This window comes from Melozone crissalis, unplaced genomic scaffold (assembly GCF_028551555.1).
Source record: "Melozone crissalis strain CALT ecotype California unplaced genomic scaffold, PUWL_Pcris_2 ptg000009l_1, whole genome shotgun sequence".
NCBI classification, from domain to species: Eukaryota; Metazoa; Chordata; class Aves; order Passeriformes; family Passerellidae; genus Melozone; species Melozone crissalis.
Genome location: NW_026535787.1, coordinates 16,394,236 through 16,417,500, shown reverse-complemented (window position 1 = coordinate 16,417,500; position 23,265 = coordinate 16,394,236). Strand labels below are relative to the sequence as shown.

The following is a 23,265-nucleotide window of genomic DNA, read 5'->3' as shown; positions in this document are numbered from 1 at the left end:
CTCCCAAATGGAAAGAAAGAAATCCTGAGTCGGCAGCATTTTCAGAGCTGGATGGGAGCCAGAGCCTGAGCTTTTCCAAAAATAACACATCCCAGTCAGCACTGCCAATGGCAGCATGCCCACCTGCTCCTGGCCACGGCACCGTGGGGATGCCAGGCAAGGCCCAGCACCGGCACAAAGGATGGATAATGCACGGGCACAGGGCACGGGCTCACAGCTGGCAGTGCCACATCAGCGTGACACACAACCCACAGAGAGGTCTCTGTCCTGCACTCGTGTCCCCCCCTACCCCGACTGCAGTCATGGAATCGTTTGGGTTGGAAAAGCTTGCTGGGACCATTGAGTCCAAGCACTCCCCCTGTACTGCCAAGGCCACCACTAACCCACGTCCTCGAGTGCCACATCTGTCCTTTTAAACCCCTCCGGAGATGGGGACTTCACCAGTGCCAGGGCCGGACAATCCTTTCAATACCCAACCTAAACCTTCCCTGGCACACAGTGCAGGTGTCCCTGCAAGTGCCACAACTCTGCATCCGTGTCCTGCAGCTGCTCCCGGTATCCCGCCGGTCTGGGCTGCTCCCCTCTCCCACAGCCTGCCCTTCCTCCCAGTCAGTGCTCTCGCTTCCCGCCTGCTCCTCCCGGTTTCAGCTACGACCTTCCCGTTTTCCCCCGGCTCCTCCCGGTAACCCCACCCCCACCGACATCCCCCAACTCCTCCCTCCCGGCGCTCCCGTTCCCCCCATTTTCCCTCAGGTCTCCCCCGCTCCCGCCCCCGGCGCTTCCCGGCCCGGCCCCGCCCCGGGCCCGCCCCTGCCGGTCCCATCGCGCCCCGCGCCCCGCAATGCCGCCCTAGGGGCTGGCGGCACCGGCACCGGCGGGCTGCGGCGCTCCGGGGCCATGTCGGGTCACGACGGCGGCATGTCGAGTCGCGACAGCGTGCAGATCCCCGACGACCGGGACTTCGGGGCGTTCCGGGCGCAGTGCGAGTCGGAGCAGGGCTGGAGCCTCACATACAGCAAGGGCGGGGTGGGCGTCTGGGTGCAGCTGCTGGAGCCCGAGCGCGCCCTCCACAAGATCAAGGTGAGATCTCCCGCCCGGCACACCCTGGTGCACGGTGAGACATCCCCATCCACCCTGGGCACCCCCAGTCCGCGGTGAGACCCCCCCACCGGCCCGGCATCCCCCCGGGACCGGGGTACCCAACAGCAAGGGGGGCGCGGGGACCCGGCGGGGACCGGAGGGCAGGAGGGACCCTGGGGGGATGCTGCACCCTGGGCTTGGGGGAAGGAGGGGAACCCCACAGTGAGCGGGGGCTTAGTGGGAACTCGGGGGTTTAACCATCAGCCAGGGGTGAGGGGGAATCCCAGGGAATGGTGGGGTCCCTCAGGTGATGCAGCGCCTTGGGGCGAGGGGAGACGAGGCCGAGCTGGGCCCCGATGGCAGCAGGGATGCCGGGACAGGTGGGGTTAACTGGCACAGCAGGACAAATGGGCAGTCTGGGGACGCCAGGACAAACACAACTCTAGCAGGGCCGAGCCAGGGACAAGCAGGCACCGCTGAGAACTGTGTAGGGACACTGGGGACAGACAGGAATCCCCAGGGTGTGTGGGGCTGTGGGTCCTGGGTGCTGCTTTCTCCCCACTTCACCCATTGGGAATGTCCCTCCCATGCTTGCTGCACACCAGGGCTGGGCTTGGGGATTCCTTGGAGCCTGCAGCCACTGGCCTGCTATCACTGGGGTTGTCCCCCTTGCCCAGAGCTCCCTATGTCCCCACTGCATTTCCCCGTGGGTCCTTCCCTCTTGGTGCCAGTGTGCTGGCACAGGCAGGTGCACTCTTATCCTGGCAAAGCAGGGACACTGGCAATCAACAGACAACTTGAGACAGGAGCAGCGTAAGGATGGGGTTACACTGGAGTCTCTGGCAGGTGTCCCTGTCCCCGGTGGCACCTCCATTAAGCTGCCCTGGTATAGTGGGTGGCACCATCCTTGCCGTGGTGTCGAGCCCCGGTGGTGGCGGTGGCGGTGGCAGCAGTGACGACGCGGCCTGCTCACACGCTGCTCTGCAGCAGCTGGCACTGGCCCTGCTGGGGAAACCTGTCCCTGGGGCACTGGCAGTGGCTGTGCCCGGCTCCTGCCTGGAACCACTGGATTGCTTCCACTATAGTGTGTTGGAGGAGTCTGGGCTGCTGTGACCGAGGAACGGGTCCCCGTTGTGCCCTGGTGGCACTAGTGAGCCCTGGGAGGGGGGATGGTGCTCTCTGGGGTGTAGGGGGTCACTGGTGCCACCTGCACCTTGCCCCATCCCCGCAGAGGTGGGGGCCCATGGTGAGTGGGGTGCAGAGCATCCATCCTTGTGGCGTCCAGGCATGATGGCACAGGCATGGCTCTGTGTGACAGTGCATCCTGACCCTCCCCTGCACCCCCCAAGCTCCTTGTGTCCCCCAGCCCTGCTGCTTGCACTTGGGGGTTGCATCCCGAAACATCCCCCGGATTGAGGTGGCGCTTGGGTGCGTCCCCTGCCTGTCCCACAATCCCAGTGTGCCACGTTGGCGTGGCAGGGACCCAGCCCACTCCAGGATGTCCTGGAACAGCTGCTCCCGCCACCGCACCTGGAGCTGTCTTTTGCCTGCGGGGGTCCCTGAGCCAGGTCCTGCCTCTTTCCACGCCCTCCTAGACAAATCCTGCTTGGAAAGGTCCTGCTGGGTGTTCGTGTGTTGATGCCATGTGTGTGCCACTGGGTATTGGAGACCCTGTGGGGTAGCAGTCCTTGTCCCCACCCCGTGGCCCCCAGCAGCACCCAGGCCCACCATCCCACCCAGGATGAAATGCTCCTGCTGGATTTTGAAGAGAGGGACACATGTGGCATTACTGATGTGGCACGGCAAGGTGCACCCCAGGGGTTTGCTCCTCATGCTGGGGGTCTCTGTGTGGGTGCTGAGCATTCTCTGCAGCTTCCCAAGAGCTGGTTTCCCCCTGAATTCATCCTGGATTCCTCCTGGATTCCTTGCCTAATTAAGTGGAACCTGAAGGTCTCGCCCTGCTTTGAGGCTGCCGCCCCCTCCTCCCCGCCCCCCTCCATTAGGGATGCAGCTCCCGTCTAACCTGTTTTCTGGAGTCTGGGAACAAGCTGGTGCCATGGCTGATTTCTCAGTGGGACATTTGGTGGCCTTGGGACTGGCTACAGGTTGGGGGAACCCAGTCAGGACACCCCATCCTACCCAGTGGGGCAGTGAGTCCCTGGGCATCTGGGATCTCCCAGGGATGATGGTTTCCCCTCTAAATGGGCTGTTCCCAAAGGATGGCCAGGAGCCATCCTGTAGGATGCAGCAGAGGGGGGGTCTGGGGTGTTGGTAAAGCTGCCAGTGAGGATGAGCTTGGGGACTCCCTTGGTGGCTGCAGGCAGGGGTGGTGGGTGTCCCTTTGGATCTGCTCCTGTCCCACAGTCTGGCACCCATTCTGTGTTCCCTCAGGCACAGCATAACCCCAGCCCTGGGGACTTCATCTCTTTCTCCTCCACCTCCTCTTCCTCCTCCTTCTCCTCCTCCTCACCCCATTAGTCAATATTGACTCAAGGCTGGGGCATGTGTTTCCAGGCACTTCCCAGGTGGCACCATCCCCTCTCCTGCTGCGACCCTCCTGGCACCCCCCCAGGATGTGAGTCACCTGCAGGGCACGTCCTGCACTACTGGCCTGACCAGCCTTGCTGCTCTGGGAATCGTGCACCTGAGCATGGTGCTGGGCTGGCCTGGCTGCAGGGGGAGCGGGGCTTCTTCAAGGAAGTCATCCAGGCAGGCCCTCCCCAAACCTGCCCTGCAGCGGTGCCTGTTCCCAGACAAGTTTTTGGGTGAATGGAGGAGCAGGAGATAGGCTCTGTAAAACAGGGATGGGTCTCTGAGACTGAGGATAAGCACGGTGGGGTTGAGAACAGACTCCATGGGGCAGGGATAGATCTGAGCACGGTGGGGGTGGGTCTGGGCTCAATGGGACAAGGATGGGATTGAGGGTGAGTGCTGTGGGGGAACAGGCTCCATGGCTGTGTCCCACCAAGGGGCCATGTGAGGCTGTGCCCCATTGCTGGGTGCTTCTGTGCCTCTTTCCAGGGCTGGGGAGTCTCTAGTACTGTGTGCTGGGGTGACAGGGCCAGCCCTAAATCCTGAACTGCAGGGTCTGGGGGCCAGAGGACCTGGTGCCATCCCTGGGGATAACCAGAACCAGGGATAACAGGCATTCCCAGGGACAGGCTGCTGGCTGCTCTCCCTGCCCCACGCTTGGCTCCAGCACCCTTGACCTCAGCAGATGGCATCCCCTCCCTTCACCTTCTCCGTTCTCCTTGTCTCCTCGCCTTCCCTGGATCTGGCTGCCGTAGCAGCTCCCCACTCTGCACCCCTCAACCCCTTCTGTATGATCCATGCTGCCCCAAGGCACCAGGCACAGGCTCCTCTTGGCTCCCCTGTGCAGGGATACCACTTTGGGGGGTGCACATCCACAGTGATGGGGGGCAGGTGGGAAGCAGGGTCCCCGAGTAGCCAGGATTCAGCTCCACACTGCCTTGAGGCCCTGTGTGCTTGTGCTGCGGGGATGGCTGGGATCCAGGCTGGGATCCAGGTCTTCTTGGAGGAGACTGCATTGATTTTATTTTTTTTTTAACATCTGAAAGGAGACACCTCCCCCCCACCACTTGCTGGGGCTTCCCACAGCTGCCTTCCCACTTGGGGGTCCCCATGGCCTCCTTCTCTCCCAGGGGTCCCCACAGCCACTCTCACACTTTGGGATCCCCCCTGCCTCCCCACTGCTGTCCTCTTGTGCGTTCCCCACAGCCACCTTCCCACCTGGGGGTCCCAATGGCCATCCTCCCACCATGAGGTCCCCACTGCCACCCTGTTGGGGTTCCCCACTGCCACCTTCCCACCCGGGGGTCCCAATGGCCATCCTCCCACCATGAGGTCCCCACTGCCATCCTGTTGGGGGCCCCCACAGCTGAGCTCCTGCCCTGGGGGTCCCTGGCAGGTGTCTGATGGCCCCTGCCTTGCAGTGCAGGATGGAGTGCAGGGACGTGCCGGCGGAGACGCTCTACGACGTGCTCCATGACATCGAGTACCGCAAGAAGTGGGACACCAACGTCATCGAGACCTTCGACATCGGGAGGCTGACGGCCAACTCCGATGTGGGATACTACGCCTGTGAGGAGGGGGCCGGGAGTCTGGGTGCTCCGGGGGAGGGCTCAATCCCTGGGCTGCTACCACTCCACCCTGGGCTTGGCATCTGCGGGATCCATGGTGTGTGGCGTTGAAGGGAGTAGTCTGTACACCAGTTTGGGGGGATTTGGAGGGCAAAATGAAAGTGAGTGTCTCACTCTGGAACATCCCACGTGGTGCTGTCCCTAGGGAGGTGTCCCAAGCCCCTGAAGAACCGGGACGTGGTCACACTCCGCTCCTGGCTGCCCATAGGCTCTGACTACATCATCATGAACTACTCTGTCAAGCATCCTGTGAGTTTAGTGGGGCACTGGGGGTCCTGTGGTGCTGGGCTGGGGCTGGGCCTCACTCAGATCTTGGGGGGATAGGTTGGAGAGTTGAGGGGCTCTGCACAAGCCCTGCTTGTGGCTGGTGCCTCTGTACCCCACCTGCCCTGCCAGTGACTTGTGCTCCCTCCCTGTTGCCCCCCACAGAAGTATCCCCCCCGCAAGGACATGGTGCGGGCTGTCTCCATCCAGACAGGCTACCTGATCGAGGGCACGGGAGCCAAGAGCTGCACCATCACCTACCTGGCACAGGTGGACCCCAAAGGTGAGAGAGGGACCCCCAGCTCTGTGCCCTGAGGCTCAGCACCTTCAAATCCTCCCTCATGTCAGTGTGTGCTTGGGGGGCCCAGTGGGGGTCTCATGGGTTCTCAGTGTGGGCTCATTGGGAGTTCGGGGGCTTAATGGGAGCTGTGGGCTCAGTGGGGGCTCAAGAGTAGCTTGGGGGGCTCAGGGTGGGCTGGGGGAAGCTGAATGGGCACAGACTTGGACTTAATGGGGGCTCAGTGGGAGCTCAGGTTGGGCTGAGGGTGGCTCAGTGGGGATTCATTTGGGGCTCTGGCACTTCAGGGCAGGGTCAGTAGGGCCTCACACTGGGATTCAGGAAGTCTCAGGTTGAGCTCAGTGGGACTCGGGGTGGGTTCAGGAGGACCTGTGGATATGCTCAAGGTGGGCTTGGAAGGGCTCATCAGCAAGAGCATCTTGAGATGGAGCATGGAGCAATGTCAGGAGGAAACATGTTGGGCCTATTCTCTTCAAATCTTTCATTTTTGTGGCTTGAAGAAGGACCCAAAATGCTGAAATCACTGTTTTTAACCTCTGCAAGAGCGGAGAGCAGTATGGATTGAACCCTGTTCCCTCTCTCTAGCCACATGTGCCCACTGAGAGTGCTGTGGGGGTCACACATGTGGGGGTCCTGGTTTTTAGGCACTGGGGGGATGCTGGGGGTCCCACTCCCAGCCATCCCCCCCTTCTCTCCAGGTTCCTTACCGAAGTGGGTGGTGAATAAATCCTCCCAGTTCCTGGCCCCCAAGGTGAGTCTGTGGCACGGGGGTGGGGATGAGAGGTCTCTGTAGGGGTGAGGGGTCTCCGTGCCCATCTCCCTCTTCCTCCCAGGCGATGAAGAAGATGTACAAGGCATGCCTCAAGTACCCTGAGTGGAAGCAGAAGCATGACCCTCACTTCAAGCCCTGGCTGTTCCCGGAGCAGAGCCGGCTCCCAGCCCTGGCCCTGTCCGAGCTGTCCCTGCAGCATGCGGATTCTCTGGAAAACATTGACGAGAGCTCCCTGGCCGAGAGCAAGGAGGACCGTGGCGAGGGCAGCGACGAGGACAGCCTGACCTGATTCCCCTGGGAGCTCCTCTCCTCGTTCCCCTGGCTAGGACAGCCTGACATGACCCCCACCCTGGGGGCTCCTCTCCCTATCCCCCCACTTCCAACATGGTTTGTGTCTCTATCTCACACACCTGTACACATGCACCCCCACTTTGGGTTTCGGGGGGACCCCCCTCATTGGTGTACCCCTGTCTGGGGACAGCAGGGACATAGTGGGTCCCCCAGGGTGAGAAGTTGGGGGTTGTCTGGTCGCTGAGCCCTTGTGGGACACTAGAGTTGTCCCTATAGGTGGCAAACCCAAAGTGACCTTCAGCTTTTAGGGGGGGCAGAGGAAAAGGGGGGGCCCTGTGCCTGCTCCTCGGTCTTGGAGACCCTTCCACTGCAGTCCCCTTCTGCCCCCCATTCCTGCTCCCCATCTCTCTATTATGGTCCAACAGAATTGCCTTCATCCCATGGGATCCCCACCCCCAGCAGACCAGCACCAGGGGGTGCTTGGGCACCTGCCTGCACCTCTGGGTGTGCAGAGGGGTTTGGGGGGCTTCTGGCACCTCCTGGCATGCTGGGAAGGAGGGCCTTTGGGGTTTTTGGCATCTCCAAGCATGTAGAGGGGAAGCTTCTAGGCTCCTGGCACCTCCAGCATGTTGGAGGGGATGTTGGGGTCTTACCTTCAGGCATGTGGGAGGAGTTGAGAGGCACATGGCACCTCCAGATGTGTTGTGGTGGGCATTTTGGGGGCTCCTGGGATCTCCATTCATGTTGTGGGGGGGTCTTATGGAGTCTCAGCATCTTCAGGTTTGTTTGGGGGAGGTTTTGGGGTAAGTTCACACCACCAGGAGTGCCCAGTGTCTCTGGGGGCTCCCAGCATCTTCAGGCATGTTGAAAGGACTTGAGGGGGCTCCTGGCACCTCCTGGTGTTCTGTGGGTCTCTGAAGGCTCCTGTCCTGTCCCCTGCCTTTCTAGGAGGGGGACCCTTTCCAAGCTGGGTGCCTGGACCCTTCCTCCGCTGGAATTTGAGGCCTTGACTGGGGGTTTGGGAGCTGGTCTTTGGCCATGCTCCTGCCCCCTCCTTTTCTGGGGGTGCACAGGGACATGGGAGATTTTGTACCTTGTACCAGAGTTGATTATTTAGGAATAAAATAATTGAATCTGGCACGGGAGGGACTCGGCCTCTGTCCCACCTTGGTCCTTTGGTAGCCATCCCTGTCCCCACAGTGCACTCAGGCAGGGGGTCCCTGCTCATGGTGGTTGCTGGGGGGACCCTCAGAGGTTGTGGGACCATCATCTCCAGGGGGGCTCTGGGTGATGGTGATGCCACCAGAGGGTGGCAGAGAAACCCCTAAAATGAATTTACACTGGACACTGATTAGGCATGAGGCTACACACCCCTTGTAGTTGGTTTTCCCACAGCCCCAATGAAGCCAGTACCACCATTACATTTCCCACAAAACCTCCTCTGGGAGAGGAGACGTGGAGGGCTGAACTTTGGGGGGCACTCCAGGGGGATACATCCTGGCTTCTCCAGGAGAAGAATACTGGGGAACAGAGCTGGCACTCCCTGGATCGTGGAGTCCTGAGACTCTTGTCTCGTCCTGGGGTGCACCTAGGGGCAATGCTGCTCATGCACCCCACTTCTGCCCTGCCAGTGCTGTGGCACCCGAACACCTCAGCAGGCCCCAGCCCTTCTGTGTGCCCCAGTAGGGTCTTGGTGAGTGGCATTGTCCAGCACGTGCCATCCTCTGTGCCTGTGTCTCTGTCACCTGTGGGGCTGGGGTGGGCACTAGGGCCTTGCTTCCCATTTCTCCTGTTAATTTCCACCTCCTCCCACCCTCCTGCACTGCTCCCAATTTAAAATAGAACCCAATTAAAAAGGAACCTGGCCACCACCCGCCTGGCAGGTTGGAAATGGAGCCGAACTGGATACAGGACACGCTGCAGCAGCTCGAGCCAGGGGGACACGGAGCAGGGCAGGTGATGGGGTAAAGCCCCTCGTGGGGAGGGCTTAGCTCTGTCAGCTCTGGGAGGTACAGCTGGAGACCCAGAGCTGCAGGACCAGAGAGAAGATGGCTCCAAAGGGAAAAGGAATATGCTCTGGAACATGTCTGGTGCCAGGGGGGCTGAGAAGAGCTGGGACACAGGTAGGATCACTGGAGGGGGCAGTGATCTAAGGGCTGTGCTGGGCACATCCTCAGGTGCTGACATGGGTCATCCCTGAAATGCTCCTGGGAAGGGCTACAAGGCTTCAGCACTTCAGGGATCAGGCGTTGCTGCGGGCCCCTGGGGTCTCAGACAGGACTTTGTTGTGTGACACCCCCGAAGTGGGTAAGGCCATGGCACCCTTATCCTCTGCCAAAGGCTCTGGGAGGGTATCCCCCCAGATGGATCCAAAGGTCCGGGATAGGAGAGCAGGGATGTGTGATTGGGTCTGGGGAGCAGGATGGGATAACGTGGGGGATGTGATGGCTCTGGGGAGTGGGGTAGGGAGCGGTAGTGGGCTGGTGGAGTAGGGGGGATGCAGGCAGTAAAGGAGCTTTTTGGGGTATTTCACGCTGGCCCCCAGGCCGAGCCCCCCTGAGCAGCAGCACCATGGCTGGGCTGTGGGGCTGAGCCTGGCCCCCTGAGCAGCACCAGCACCATGACCGGGCTGTGGGGCTGAGCCTGGCCCCTCCTGCCCCTGGCCGATCCCCCCTGAGTAGCAGCACCATGGCCGGGCTGTGGGGCTAAGCCTGGCCCCCTGAGCAGCAGCATGGCCGAGCTGTGGGGCTGATCTGGCCCCCCGAGCAGTACCATGGACGGGCTGTGGGGCTGAGCCTGGCACCCTGAGCAGCAGCAGCATGGCCGGGTTGTGGGGCTGAGCCTGGCCCCCTGAGCAGCAGCAGCAGCAGCAGCAGCAGCAGCAGCATGGCCGGGCTGTGGGGCTGAGCCTGGCCCCCTGAGCAGCAGCAGCAGCAGCAGCAGCAGCATGGCCGGGCTGTGGGGCTGAGCCTGGCCCCCTGAGCAGCAGCAGCAGCAGCAGCAGCAGCATGGCCGGGCTGTGGGGCTGAGCCTGGCCCCCTGAGCAGCAGCAGCAGCAGCAGCAGCATGGCCGGGCTGTGGGGCTGAGCCTGGCCCCCTGAGCAGCAGCAGCAGCAGCAGCAACATGGCCGGGCTGTGGGGCTGAGCCTGGCCCCCTGAGCAGCAGCAGCAGCAGCAGCAGCATGGCCGGGCTGTGGGGCTGAGCCTGGCCCCCTGAGCAGCAGCAGCAGCAGCAGCATGGCCGGGCTGTGGGGCTGAGCCTGGCCCCCTGAGCAGCAGCAGCAGCAGCAGCAGCAGCATGGCCGGGTTGTGGGGCTGATCTGGCCCCTCCTGCCCTGGCCTCGCGTGGGCGAGGGGCCGAGCAGGGGGGGCTGCCACCCCCGGAGCCGGCAGCCAGCGTGTCCCGGTCCCTGAGCGCCGGATGAAAGGACCATTGTCCCAGGCCGGGCAGCCGTGAGGGCTGGCCATGGACACCCCACGTCCCCTCTGTGTCCCCCCGCCCTCCCACTCTCCTTCTTACCCCCCACTAAGACCTTGGGAATTGTGCGGGGAGGCAAGAAGCCCACGCGCAACCCGTTCATTATTTTTTTGGGGGAAGTCCTGGCAGCTTTCCCCTTGAATCCTGTTTCCATGAGGCAGCCAAAGCTCCGTGCGGGAACAAGCCCGGGCCTGGCAAGGGGGGCCCGGAGTGCCCCCGCCCCGGGAAGCGCCCCGGCATCCTCTGGGAGCCGCCGCTGCCACCGGACAGAGGTACCGGGTGCTCCGGGGGGCTGCGGGGGCACCCCCGGCTCGGGCGGGGACAGGGGACCGGGGAGGGGGGACACTCTGCCTTCTCTGCGCCGTTTCTCTCCTGGGGGAGGTCGTGTTTCTTTCCACGTGTTTCTGTGGGCACACAGGGGGGCACTGGGGATACTGGGAGCTGCTGGGGCGGTGGGGGGAGTATGGATTGTTCCCTGGCTCAGTGCAGCAGTGGTGTGCCCTCCCCAACCCCCCCGGCTGGGTACTCGTGCTGCAGATTGCCCCGGTATGCCCCAGCTCAGCCCCGGTACTCCCCAGCCACATTCCAGTACGCCCCAGCTGGCTCACAGCACACCTTACCTCGATCACAGTATGCTCCAGTTCACCCCCAGACCCCCCCACTGCAATCCCAGCACATCCCAGCTCAACCCTGGTTCAATTCCAGTATGCTCCAGCTGCCCCCCAGGAGACCCGAGCTCAATCCCAGCTCACCCCCAGCTCACCCGAGCTCAATCCCTGCTCACCCCCAGCTCACCCGAGCTCAATCCCAGCTCACCCCCAATTCACTCCCAGCTCACCCCCAGCACACCCGAGCTCAATCCCAGCTCACCCCCAGCACACCCGAGCTCAATCCCAGCTCACTCCCAGCTCACCCGAGCTCAATCCCAGCTCACCCCCAATTCACCCCCAGCTCACCCCCAGCACACCCGAGCTCAATCCCAGCTCACCCCCAGCACGCTCCAGCTGAACCCTGCTACTCCCCAGGTGCCCCCAAGCAGACCCCAACTCATTCCCACCGCACTCCCCCTAAATCTCAGCACACCCCAGTTCACCTCAGCGCATCCCAGCTCAAAGCCAGTTCATCCCAGTTTAATCCCAGTATTCCCCAGCACGTCCCAGCTCCTCCCCAGTATATTCCAATTCACCCCAACACTTCCCAGCTCAATACCAGCACATCTCAGCTTAACCCGAGTTTAACCCCAGCCTTCCCAGTTCACTTGCAGTATATCCCAGCTCCCCTGAGCAGCCCCCAGCTCAGCCCCAGTATAACCCAGCTCAGCCCCAGTCTCCAGGGAGCCCTGGCATTGCTGACAGCCCCCATTCCTGTTGCCTGGTTGGGGTGAGTGACATATTGGGGGACACTGGGTGGTTGTGCTGCCCATGCCAGGGGTGAAGCTGGGACAAGGGGACCCCGAGGGCCCAGCTGGCAGATTTGTTTTCTGCTGGGGATCTGGCATGTCCCTGTTCATAGCCAAAAACCAGCGTCAGCTGCTGGTCCCTGCCAGCAATGCCTGTGCCACACTAACCATCACCAACAGCACCCAGATGCCAGCTGATGCTGGCAGTGGGCTTCCCTTGCTTTCCTCCTCCTCTTCCTCACTGCTTCCCAGTCTGTCTGGCGAGGCCTGGAGCTTTTCCAGTGCTGTGCAGCTGGAACTGGGATGGTGGTTGGTTTGTCCTGCAGTAATGGCAAGCTGGTTCCACGGGACACCTTCACACTGCTGGGGCCATCGGGTTGGGGTTTGGGGTGCCCACGGGCTGCGCCTGCACAGAGGGTTCCTAGGTCCAGCACCACTGCAGGGACAGCAATTTTAATTTGTGGGTTCAGCCCCAAAAGCCAATTTTTGGAGGCACAGAGCTGAGTGCTAGAGGTGGGTAGCTATTCTGGGGTGCTGGGAGAAAGGTAGCAAGGAAAACTCCTCCAAGAGCTTATGGTGCCTTTCTGGGGGTGCTCCAGCAGCTACTGGGGATGTGTTATTTTGGGCCACAGCCAGGACATCAGGGATAGGGATATTTATAACAGTATTGAGGATGTGTTTGCTGCCAGAACTTAGCCTCAGAACAAGGTGAGCCCTGGAGATTTTGGGGGTGTCTTGTGGGAGGCAGGGAGTGATGCAGCTCCTGTGGCAGGACTCTGGCAGTGGGGGCTTTGATGCTTGGGGGCGCTTTGCAGATGGGCCCCCCAAATCTACAGGTGAGGGAGAGCCTAGCTGTGTAGAAAGTCTTTTACAAAGGGGGAGTGGGTGCATGTGGTTGGTGGTCCCTGTGCTTCTGTCCCTGCTGCAGCATCCCCTCCCTGCCTTGGCTTATCTGCAGTGCTGTGGTGGCCAGGGGGATCCAGGGGATGGCCCCAGTATGGTGTCACCCTGCTGTGGGGACAGGGCCTGTGCATGGGCTAGAGCTGCACCCCAATGAGCATGAAGCAGAGGCTGGAGAGCATCAGGGCTGGAAAAGGGTGCACCCCATCCACAGCTGGAGGGGTCACCCCTTCCCACGACACTTTCACTTCCCACTTATGAGAAAGTGAAAGAGGGACCTGCATGGTTGTAGTGCTGGTAATGGGGCTGATTTCTCATGGAGGAAGGAGGTGCCCTGCTTCCCAGGGGGACCCATCAGGGACAGAGTCCCATCCTCTGCAGCCAGGCTGTTGGCACAGCCCCCCCTCAGCATCCCCAGACCCTGGGACACTGGGGCTCCTCTGGGGTGGCTGTGCACGTGGGGTTTGGCTTCCTGACCTAGTTTGCTGGCAGCTTCCATAAAGTGTGTCAGGAGCTGAGAGCATTCCAGTGGAACTCAGTGGGTAGTGACAGCATTGCCAGATGTATTTACCCATTTTCTGGCTGAATTTCCTCATTTCTGGTCGGATTCCCCACGGTTTTTTACTGGATTTGCTAATTTCTGGCTGTATTTGCCCCTTTTCTGGCTAGATTTTTGAGGCAGGCAGCAACACCTTGGAAGGGAATGCTGTTTGCTGATGCAAACTCATCTGTTTGTTGGTGCCACAGCCTGGGACATATTTCACCCTCCCAGGTTTTGCTTCCATGGAGGAAGGGGAATGCAGGTGGGACCCTGGGGAAGTGAGGAACCCTCAGTTTTCCTGCCCCCTTATTCCTAACTCCTCACCCACCTCATCACTGCCCACCTCCCACCCTCTATGCACACAGAGCTGGCTTGAAGCAGCTCCCCTGTCTGGGCACACCCTGGTGTGTGTGTGTGTGTGTGTGTGTGTGTGTGTGTGTGCCTTCTGGCTTCTTCACATGAACCACCTGGAAATGGCAACTCATGGCAGAGGGAGGAGGCTCCAGAGAAGCAATTCCACCTCTAGATTGTGATTCCACAAGCCTGAACTTGATCCCTGAACAGTGCCTGGGGGGGTTTGAATATAATTTGCAATTTCTTTGGCTGAGAAGATCTTGAAAATGAAAAAGCCTCACCTTCCCAGGAAATACCTCGGGTGCTGCTGAGCAGGTGGGCACCCACTGAGGTGGGGTGTGGAGGGTTTGGGTGGGAAGGGGTCTGTGGAGTGTGGGGTAATCACTGCTTGCTGAGGATCCTGCTTGGGCAGTTTCAGGGTGAGGATGTGGTGCTTTCGATTCCCAGCTGGGTGGGGAATCTGCAGTGTCCCTGAGAGGTCTGTTGGGGACATCACATTCACCCCCCTGGATCCAGCAGGGACACTGGTGACATTGGCCTCATTCTGGCTGGCTGTGGCTTTAGTGCTGAGGATCTCTCCTTAATTTAGGCAGGAAAGGGTAAAAATTGCTGTAGTGTGAGTCTGGTTGCTCAGTGCTGCTGGAGCTTGGTGGCTGAAGAAGCCCCTTCCCCCTGTTCCCACAGGTCCTTCTGCCACTTGGCTTTACTCTGGTGGGTTACAGCTTACTCCCCTCTCAGGGAATCCACAGGAGGCCAGGGTTGTTGGACATGGGAGCCACCTGCCTGCTTGTCCCTTTCGGCCCAGTGGCCAGAGTTCAGCTTGTCCTGCAGCCCCACAACGCCCTGTCCTTGATACCTGGTTCCTGCTGCAGCAGTGCTGAGCTCTCACTTCCCAGAGATCACCCTGCCTGGCTCTTCCTTCCTCTCCTGCTGAAAGCCCTGCCCCGTCCTTCTGTCACCCAGGGCTCACAGCACCTCAGATCCAGCCTTCTCATGGCAGCTGTGGTCAGTGCCTCACCACACTGAGGCCTCACAGCTCTGCTGGGCTCTTGCACCACATCCTAGCTCAGAGCTCTGCTCGGCTTTCCGGAAAGTTCCCATCGCTGAGGTGGCGTTTGAGGAAGTGCCGGGGCAGGCAGAGACCCCTGGGCAAACCTCCAGTGCTCCAGCTGGACCACGGGCAGGCTGGCCACCTCCTGCTGCTGCTGCTGAGCCCAGGGACCTGTGCTGGTAATGAGCTTTCCTTGATTAACGAGCCCACAGAGCTGGGCAAGGGGAACATGGGGCGCAGGCAGGGTTTGCCTGCACTGGAGGAGGAATTGCAGTGGGAACTAGATAATCAAGTGGGTGCCAAACACCCAGCAGGGCTCCTGTGCTGGATTTTCCTGGCTCATGGCCACTATTCTGTGGCAGGGAGGAGCTGTGGGATGGCCACCACTTCATTACCTGGTGCCTGGGTGCTGAGTGCAGCTCTGTCAGTGACATCCTGATGGCCCTGGTCACACTGCTGGATTCCTGGCACGTTGTTAGGGGTAACAGTGATTACCCAGGGGAAGCTGGAGCCAGTGAAGGAAGCGTGCTCGCCTGTCACTTCAGTCAGAGCCCATAGCTTCCATGGCATGCACAGCTCCTTAATCGAGCAAGCCCAGCCCTCATTAGTGCCCTACCTGAGGGTTGGGAAGCTCAGAGCCCTGAGAGTGGTGGGATGCAGTGGGAGGAGGGTAGGCACACCCCTGCATCACAGGGGGCTACTCTCTGGGGCCAGCATGCTCAGCTCTGCTGGGGGAAAATGTGAATCACAAATGCTCTCTTGAGCTGAGGGCATCTGGTGGGCTGGGGTAGCTGCAGAAGCCTCCAGAAAAGCAGCCAACACCCAAATTTGGGGAGAGAGGGGCTTGCTGAGCCCCTTGGTCCAGAAAAAGGGAACCAGCACCAGGCACCCCCAGATCCTTCATCCCCAGCACTGTGAGAGTGAGGGCTCTGGGTTTGGGATGGGGCTGAGGGGTATTTTGGCATCCTAACTTATCCCCCCAGAGCACCAGCCACAGTGCCAGGGTGCTGGCAGCCCTTGCCATTCCCTCCTCACACCATTTGTCCAGCCTTTAAGTCTCTTACAAAACAGCCCCTGTGGTGTTGCCTAATCCCAGAGAGGAATGCAGTAGGTCAGCACTGGGAGGATTTGTGCTGGGCAGGGGCCACAGCCAGGGTCACCCCCCCAAACCCCAGCAGCCAGCTGGGTCACAGCATCTCCCTGTCTTGGTTTTGCTTCTGGAATATCCTCATCTTGTTTAGCACAGAGGTTAAATGATTAATGATTGGAGGAGGGAACCTAGCAGAGGCCTGATGAATTATTTACTTGGTGAGGGCAAAGGGCCCGACAGCAACGGGAGCTGCCAGCCCAGCACACCGGGGACTTCCCTCGCTGGCATTGTGTCCCCATCCCTGTCCCTGGTGAGCAGCAGGGAGGGCCCTCAGCCACCCCAGATAGTGCTGGGACAGCGCCAGTGGTGAGTGCTGGTGCAGCTGTCCCTTCCTGCCAGCTCTGTCCCACCACTGCATCCATGTCCTGGCACAGCTGGGGATGCTGCCACCGGTGTCAGTGGGTGACACTGGTGGCAATTCCTTGGCTGTAGCCAGGATGGGGGACATTTGTGGGAGCCCCATCCTGCTGTCACTGTGTTTCCCTCTGCTCCTCCACAGCCAGTGCCCAGCTGGGGTGGAGCCTGCCTGTGCTGGTGTCACTGGGATGTGGTGACAGCAATGTCACCCGGCACCATCACATTTTCAGTAATAGATGAGCACTTTCTAGGTGTGGAGGTGGAAGAAAGAATTTTATTCTGAATCAGGGGTTTTTGTGGTGCTGGGACCAGGGATTTTATTCTGAATCAGGGATTTATGGGTGCTGGGAGGGTCCTGGGTGCTGCTGATTTCTCTGGTGCTGCCAGCAAGGAGCCACAGGGGTCAGCCAGCACTGTTGCTCCTTCCTTGGACACTTGATCCTTGGAGCCTGAAGCAAAGCCAAACTGTGCCAGGAAGTGCCAGGGAAGTGGCACTGTGGCCACACCCCAGCAGCACCACTGGGATGCTGGTGTCTCCAGGTGCAGGGATGCTGGTGTCTCACTGGCTGCAGGGACCCTGGCAGTGTCCAGTTTGTGCTGGCTTGAGAGCGAGCTTTGCTCAGCTGTGCACTTTGCACCGAAACCGCAAGTGCTGCTGAGGGGGGCCTGCCTGAGTCACAGCAAATGTGACTCTGACAGCAGATCAGACTGGCCTATTTACAGCTCCAGGAAATCCTCTGGCTCCTTCTTAGCAGGTCTAGAGAAACCTCCAGCAAACACAAAATAAGATGGTGCCGGGGTCACGAGCAGCGCTGTGTGTGCCGGCGTGACGGGATCTGCCTCCTGCCTGGAGCCTGCCGAGGCCGTGATGCTGGTGGGTGGGAAGGGCAGGGCATCCCATCTGCTGCCTGGGGGATAACAGGGATTTGCCCCGCCAACAGCTATGGTGTGGGATGGGTGTTCTGCTGCAGGAGCTGGGACACCAATGAGCCCCATGTCCCACGCTCTGGATGCCACAAGGGCACTGTGCTAGGTGTGAGCAGCAAGGTGCTCTGCGAGCACTCCAGGGTGTGGTGCCATGCCAGAGCAATGCCAGGGAGAGGCAGGGCTCTGGAGTTGGGAGCAATGCCATAGTGGGCATATGGTCTGTGAGGAGGGGTTTGGTGTGGTTTGGGATGGGGGCTCCAGTGACAGCACCCTGCCACGGGCTGTGATAGGGACAGCGTGGGAGAGGGGACAGCCTTCTGGATCCAACTGTCCATGTCACCCTATCCTGCCTTGCTGCTTTAAACCAGAGGAGCTGCATCCTAGAGGGTGACAGCCCTGAGATGCAGCCAACAGCTCCCCTGCCCTTGAATCATGCATATTCAGGCATATTCCCTGATTATCCACAATGTGGATAATACCCTACTGCTCTGTCCCACAGCCCAAATGTCACCCCTGGGACCAAGCTGGGGCCCCATGGTGCCTTCATCTGTAAAGGGATGACCTCTATGTTTCAATGCCTAAACTGGGACCCTCCAGCATTTCCGCACTCCTGCAGGCCCCCAGTTCGGGACTGGGTGATCCTGGGGACACAGCATGGTTGGAGGCCATAGGAAAACCAGGTTGCTTCACTGGGAATGTTGGTTTTGGGACTCCAGGCTTCACCTGGTGTGTGTTTTGGGACCGATCCTGATCCTGTTGTCTCCATTCCCAGGTCCTGATGTCATCCTGAGCCTTGCTGGCAGCACAAGATGCACTGAGTGGTGCAGGTTTCTGTGGCCAGCCCCCTGCCATGGAGGAAGAGGGATCCCTGCCGGTGTCTGCCTGGCTGTCTGCCGTCCACCTCGACCAGTATGTGGAGAGCTTCCAGCAAAGCGGGCTGTGGTCGGTGTGGGACTGCCGGGCTCTGACGGACGAGGGGCTCACCCGCCTTGGGGTGCTGCTGCCCGGCCACCGCCGCCGCATCCTCCTGGGCTTGCAGAAAGCTTTCGCCGAGGCGCCGCCAGCCGGAACTCAGCTGCCCCCTGGCACCAGACCTGTCCCCATGAAGCGCCACATCTTCCGCCCGAGCGCTGCGGCAGCGCCGGAGCCGCGGTGCCCGCCGGTGCCCGCTGGGACCCCCCCGTTGGAGCCGGAGAGGGGGGCAGGCTTCCCCCAGCTGCCCCCACCCATCCCACCAAGGGTGGGCTGCCGCCCTCCCCTCAAATTCTCGCCATCGCTATCGGGGGACAGCCCCGAGCCTCCCCCTGCGTCCTGCAGCCATCTCCCAGCCCTGGAGGATCCCTCTCCAGCAGCCTTTGGGGACAAGCCCCCCACCGACAGCAGGGCCAGACCCCCACTGCCGGCCAAGAGACACCAAGTGGAAACCAAGTGCCAGAGCCTGAAGGGCCCCCCGGTGCCTGAGCGCCCCCCCGTGCTGCCCCCCAGGGCTGTGTCCCACAGGAGGTAAGGGGGGTGGCAGGGACACGGCCCCAAGGTGGCTGGGTCTGTGTGTGGGGGGCTGCTGGGATGTGGGTGGGACCCTCGGGGTCACAACATGGGTTGCCTATGCTATCCCCAGACCTTAGCACATCTCCTGGGGGTACCCCCAGCCCCAGCATGTCCCATGTGGGTACTAACCCTTCCCCCAACCCCAGCACAACCCCTGGGGGTACCCCTGCCCCAGTACATCCCATGGGGGTACTAACCCTTCCACCGACTCCAGCACAACCCCTGGGGTACCCCTGTCCCAGGCCACAGCACATTTCCCTGGCTACCAGCACCAGGATGAGGGGTGCTGAAATATTTATTTTGGCTCTAGCTGGATGTATCCACTCTGATCATCCCAGTCAGCCAGGTCACCCCAGCCTGGCATGGGTTGGGTGCAATCCCACAACAATGCAGAGCCCTGCCTTCCCCCCACCTGCAATGTAGGCAGTGCTGAAGCCTGAGGAACTCTGGACACCAGTGGGTGCCAGGCAGCGAACTGCCACGCACAGGGAGCATGGGGCAAGCTGCTGCCTGCTGCTGTGGCCAGGTGACATGGGAGCAGGCTGGAATTTTGGGACAGCAGCACTTGCAGCCCCCCCTTTGATGTCCCAACCACCCAGTGCACTCCCAAATCCTGCAGAGCACAAGCAGATGTGGGGATGAGAACTGGGAATGCAGTTTGGAGGGAGCAGACAAGCTCCTGGGTACCAGCACCCTCCCAGAATGAGGTGAGGGAATGTCACCAGGCTGGTGTGGCCCCCATGCCCCAGGAGTCCTTCTCTGCAACCTCCCCAGGACCCACAGACTCTAAGGGATATGCTCCTGGAGCTGGGGTGTCTAAGTGGTCCCCTCAGGGGGGTCCTGGAAGTGAGGCTGGGTTTGTCCTGACTGAAGGTGCTGGATGGGACCATCCAGCTGGACTGATGGTGTTGGATGTGTGCAGTCAGGATGAGAATGGGAGGGCTGGTGGCTGGGTTTCCCCTCCAGCTTCCCATCCCTGTGTCCCAATGGGCTTTTTGTGGTAAGGTGAGTGGAGGTGATCCCACTGCCTGTGCTCTGACCCCTGCCTGCAGGGACTGGGCCGGGATACTGAGCTGGGGAGGGGACTCAGGCAGCTGATTTGGGGGGGCTGGCATGCCATGGGGTGGGCAGCACCTGTCCCTGGGGCTCCTTGGACTTCAGATCAACAGTGTCCATCCTGGCACCCCAGGAACTGCATTTCTGCACCAAGACAGTCACCCAAATCCTCCTGGAGCCACTCTCCATCCTGCCCTGGCCAGAAAGCTGCCTGGGCACGATGAGGCCAATGGCTGCCACTTTGGTGCAAGCTGTGCTGGTTTGGTGCTGGATGTGCCATTGGTTTGGTACTTGCCATGCTGGTTTGGTGCCAGCTGTGCCGTGGGTTTAGTGCCATCCATGCTGGATGTTGGATGCCAGCTGTGCCATGTGTTTAGTGCTGTCCATGCTGGATGTTGGATGCCAGCTGTGCCAGCGTTCTGGTGCTTGCCATGCTGTTTGGTGCTGGATGTGCCATCGGTTTGGTACTTGCCATGCTGGGTGTTGGATGCCAGCTGTGCCAGTGTTCTGGTACTTGCCATGCTGGTTTGGTGCCAGCTGTGCCGTGGGTTTAGTGCAGTCCGTGCTGGGTGTTGGATGCCAGCTGTGCCGTGATTTAGTGCTGTCCATGCTGGTTTGGTGCCAGCTGTGCCGTGGGTTTAGTGCCATCCATGCTGGGTGTTGAATGCCAGCTGTGCCAGCGTTCTGGTGCTGGCCGTGCCGCGGGCTCTTTCTGGCCATTCTGAGGAATTGGTGTTAGCCATGCCTCCGCTTCGGCCAGCTCAGGAAGTTTTGCTGTTTTTAGCCCGCAGGAAGTGCCGGGGTGAGAAGCTGCGCTCCCCGCCGGCCTCCCCCGGCCCTGCCCGCGGTGCCGCTCGGTCCCCCCGCGGTCGCTGTCACCTGCCCAGGTAGGGGGGCACGGCGGGCGCGGTGCCGGGCGTGCCGCGCAGGGGCGGCCGGCGGGCCCGGGGCGGAGGGATTTTGGGGATGGGATCGAGCGCCGCCGGCGCTACCGGGTGCGCCTCTCGCCGTGCTGCTGTTTCCTGCCCTGGCCTGTGAGCCACGGGCACTGCCGGTTCCTGCTGCCCCGGGACTCCAGGGCATCCTGCCGCGGGACAGGCGCTGCCCATCCTGGCACGGCACCCCCCAGGCTGCGCACTGGGGGCCGGGATTGCCCCCCGGAGCCGCCCCGCGGGATCTGGGGGTGCATAAGGGTCCCTTACACTCGGGATGGGATGGGCCAGGCGGTGGCTGAACAGCACCCCCCGGACACAAGGGTGCTCCCGTGGCTTGGGGGACTCTGGGGACAACGTGGCAGAGCCCCGGGGACTGTGCCAGTGCGGGACAGCTGGGTGGCCGCAGGGCCCCGGCACCTGGTGTGCTGTCATGCACTCATAACATAGAGATTACACCTCAAGGTATGTGTTGGTGCTTGGTAGCAACAAAAGAAAATATGTATGGGTGGGTGGGTGTGTGTGTATATATATATATTTCTCACATAGATCTTGATGCTGTAGTGAATATATCCAGGAGTCTGTCTGTGCACCCATACGTATGTTATATGTGTATTATGTGGATATATTAGGGAGTTCAGAACTAACCAGCCAAACCCCAAAACTCTGATTTCAAAAGTCACTTTAATTGTATGACCAGGAATATATTTGCTATAGGTAGGTTTTTGTTTTGAGAACATTTTAAAAATAAAGAGCTGTGATTTCCTAAGAAATTCTTCTCTCTGAGGGTAGTGAGGCCCTGGCACAGGCTGCCCAGAGAAGCTGGGGCTGCCCCATCCCTGGAAGTGTTCAGAGCTGGGTTGGATGGGGCTTAGAGTAACCTGGGGTTGTAGGTGTCTCTGCCCATGGCATGAGAAAAGCTTTAAAGTCTTTCCCCAACCAAACCATTCCATACTTCTGTGGCTCTTTGGCCCGTGCTGGTGCCTGGCCATGCCCTGGCTGGAGGAGGTGCTGTGGTGCAGGACAGCTGGCATGACAAGGGGGGCATTCAGGAGGGTGAGGATATGAGTCACCCTATGGTGGGTGTTGGGTCCCAGCTCTGTGTGCGGGGCAGCCTCTGCTGGGAGCTTGGGAAGCAATCCACACTGGGGCTCCCTGCAGTGATGGGTGACTGGCCACAGTGCCCTGTGCTGTGTCTGAGGGAACTCCACAGCCCTGGGGTGCTCCTGTTGGCCCCAACCCATCTCCTGCCCCCTGTGGTCCCTGCAGCCAGTGAACATGAAATGGGGGGTTGGGGGGATACTGCTGGGCTGCCCAAGGACCAACCACAGTGGGGGATGCTTGCCCATGTTGGGGCTGATGGATGATCCTTGCCCATGCTAAGCTGATGCCCACATCAGGGTGATGCTTGCCCAGGTCTGGATGGTACCTGCCCGCATCAGGGTGATGTCACTGCATCCAGGCTGCGACTGGGGCTCTTTGCCATCAGCTGTGAGGCAGCTGCATTGGTCTGCCCCCGTCTCTGAGTGGGAATGAGACCCCACCATGTGGAGGTGGAGGTTCTCACAGGGGAGGGATCTCTGAGAGTGAGGGCTGAGGAAGAGCTGGAGCAGCCCTGTGTATGCAAACAGCCTGGGAGCAGAGCAAGTGACCTGGGCATTTCTGGGGTGACACCATCCACCCATCTCCCCTCACTTCCGGCTTGCTGCCGTGGTCCCTGGTGCTTCCTCCTAGCTGCTTGCAGAGCCATATTGTGGTTTCCTCCAGGCCATGTTCAACTCTGAGTTCTCACCACCCCCCCAAACCCGGGGCCACCCCAAACATTTCTGTGCTAGGAGGTGACAGGATCGTCCAAGCCCTGCTGGGTGTGGGATGTGTGAGATACCACCTGCCACGGGTTGATGGCAGCAGCTGTGTCCAACACTGGGAGCTCTCTCTCACCACTTCTGCACTTCATTCCACCTTCCCAGTGCCAGCAGCGAGGCTGTGAGCCCCACAGTTTTGGCCAACTCAGACTTGGACATCCCCCAGAGGATCCCATGAGCATGTCTGCATCCTGATTGTGGGATGAGGCTGTCAGTGAGGGTGGACACACCTTCTCCATGCCCAGGAAGTGATCTAGGGATTAGAGCAGCCCCCTGAGCAGCTGGTGGGGAGAGGGGGTTGTACAAAGTGATGTCCAAGGAGGTGATGACAGAAAACTCCTTTTTGGAGGGCTGGGTGAGCTGGGCAGGGGTGGTGGCCTGGGCAGAGCTTTGGCTTTGTGGTGGTGGCTGTGTGAGAGCTGCCCTCTCTGCCCCCCTTAGAAGAGAGGCCTAGATAAAGGGTATAAAAGGGTAGATGAAGGGTAAATAGATAAAGGGTAGCATTAAGGTGCTGCTCAGATAAGGGACAGCAAATAAGGCACTGGTTTGCCACTTGTCTGATGGCAGAGGTGGCACCAGGCAGACCCTGCCTGGAGCAGGACTGGCATCCTTTGGGCATGGCTGCAGAGGGGTCTGGGAAGTGCAGGGGGTGATAGGGCACAGGGGGTGATAGGGTACAGGGGGTGATAGGGCACAGGGGGTAATAGGGCACAGGGGGTGATAGGGTACAGGGGGTGATAGGGCACAGGGGGTGATAGGGTACAGGGGGTGACAGGGCACCCACACTGCCCCAGGGAGCCATGGGGGGACATGAAACCCAGTGATGCCACAGCAGCAGATGG

The 23,265-nt window shown here is 60.5% G+C and overlaps 2 protein-coding genes across 5 annotated transcripts in view; both read left to right on the top strand.

Annotated features, from left to right (window-relative positions):
- The first annotated feature begins 827 nt into the window (after nt 1-827).
- On the top strand, nt 828-8,736 carry STARD10 (StAR related lipid transfer domain containing 10). The gene is made up of 6 exons (XM_054270344.1): nt 828-1,080; nt 5,034-5,181; nt 5,386-5,489; nt 5,670-5,787; nt 6,501-6,553; nt 6,636-8,736. The coding sequence occupies exons 1-6, from the start codon at nt 898-900 to the stop codon at nt 6,861-6,863; spliced, it is 834 nt and encodes a 277-aa protein (XP_054126319.1). The 5' UTR covers nt 828-897; the 3' UTR covers nt 6,864-8,736.
- Nucleotides 8,737-10,397: 1,661 nt separating this feature from the next.
- ARAP1 (ArfGAP with RhoGAP domain, ankyrin repeat and PH domain 1) overlaps nt 10,398-23,265 on the top strand; it is a 36,134-nt gene continuing 23,266 nt past the window's right edge. For 3 of the 4 annotated variants that reach the window (XM_054270392.1, XM_054270393.1, XM_054270391.1), the window contains exons 1-2: nt 10,398-10,615; nt 17,795-18,525. In XM_054270392.1, coding sequence (XP_054126367.1) covers nt 17,873-18,525 — 653 coding nt within the window. In that variant the 5' untranslated portion in view covers nt 10,398-10,615; nt 17,795-17,872. Of the gene's footprint in view, nt 10,616-17,794; nt 18,526-20,464; nt 20,514-23,265 lie in introns of those variants that run through there. The other variant, XM_054270394.1, reaches the window with a different exon arrangement.

Coding starts and splice junctions, on each gene's coding strand:
- STARD10 (XM_054270344.1), top strand. CDS start 898: ATGTCGGGTCACGACGGCGGCATGTCGAGTCGCGACAGCGTGCAGATC. Junction 5,490..5,669: donor ACTACTCTGTCAAGCATCCT/GTGAGTTTAGTG, acceptor TGCCCCCCACAG/AAGTATCCCCCCCGCAAGGA. Junction 6,554..6,635: donor CCCAGTTCCTGGCCCCCAAG/GTGAGTCTGTGG, acceptor TCTTCCTCCCAG/GCGATGAAGAAGATGTACAA.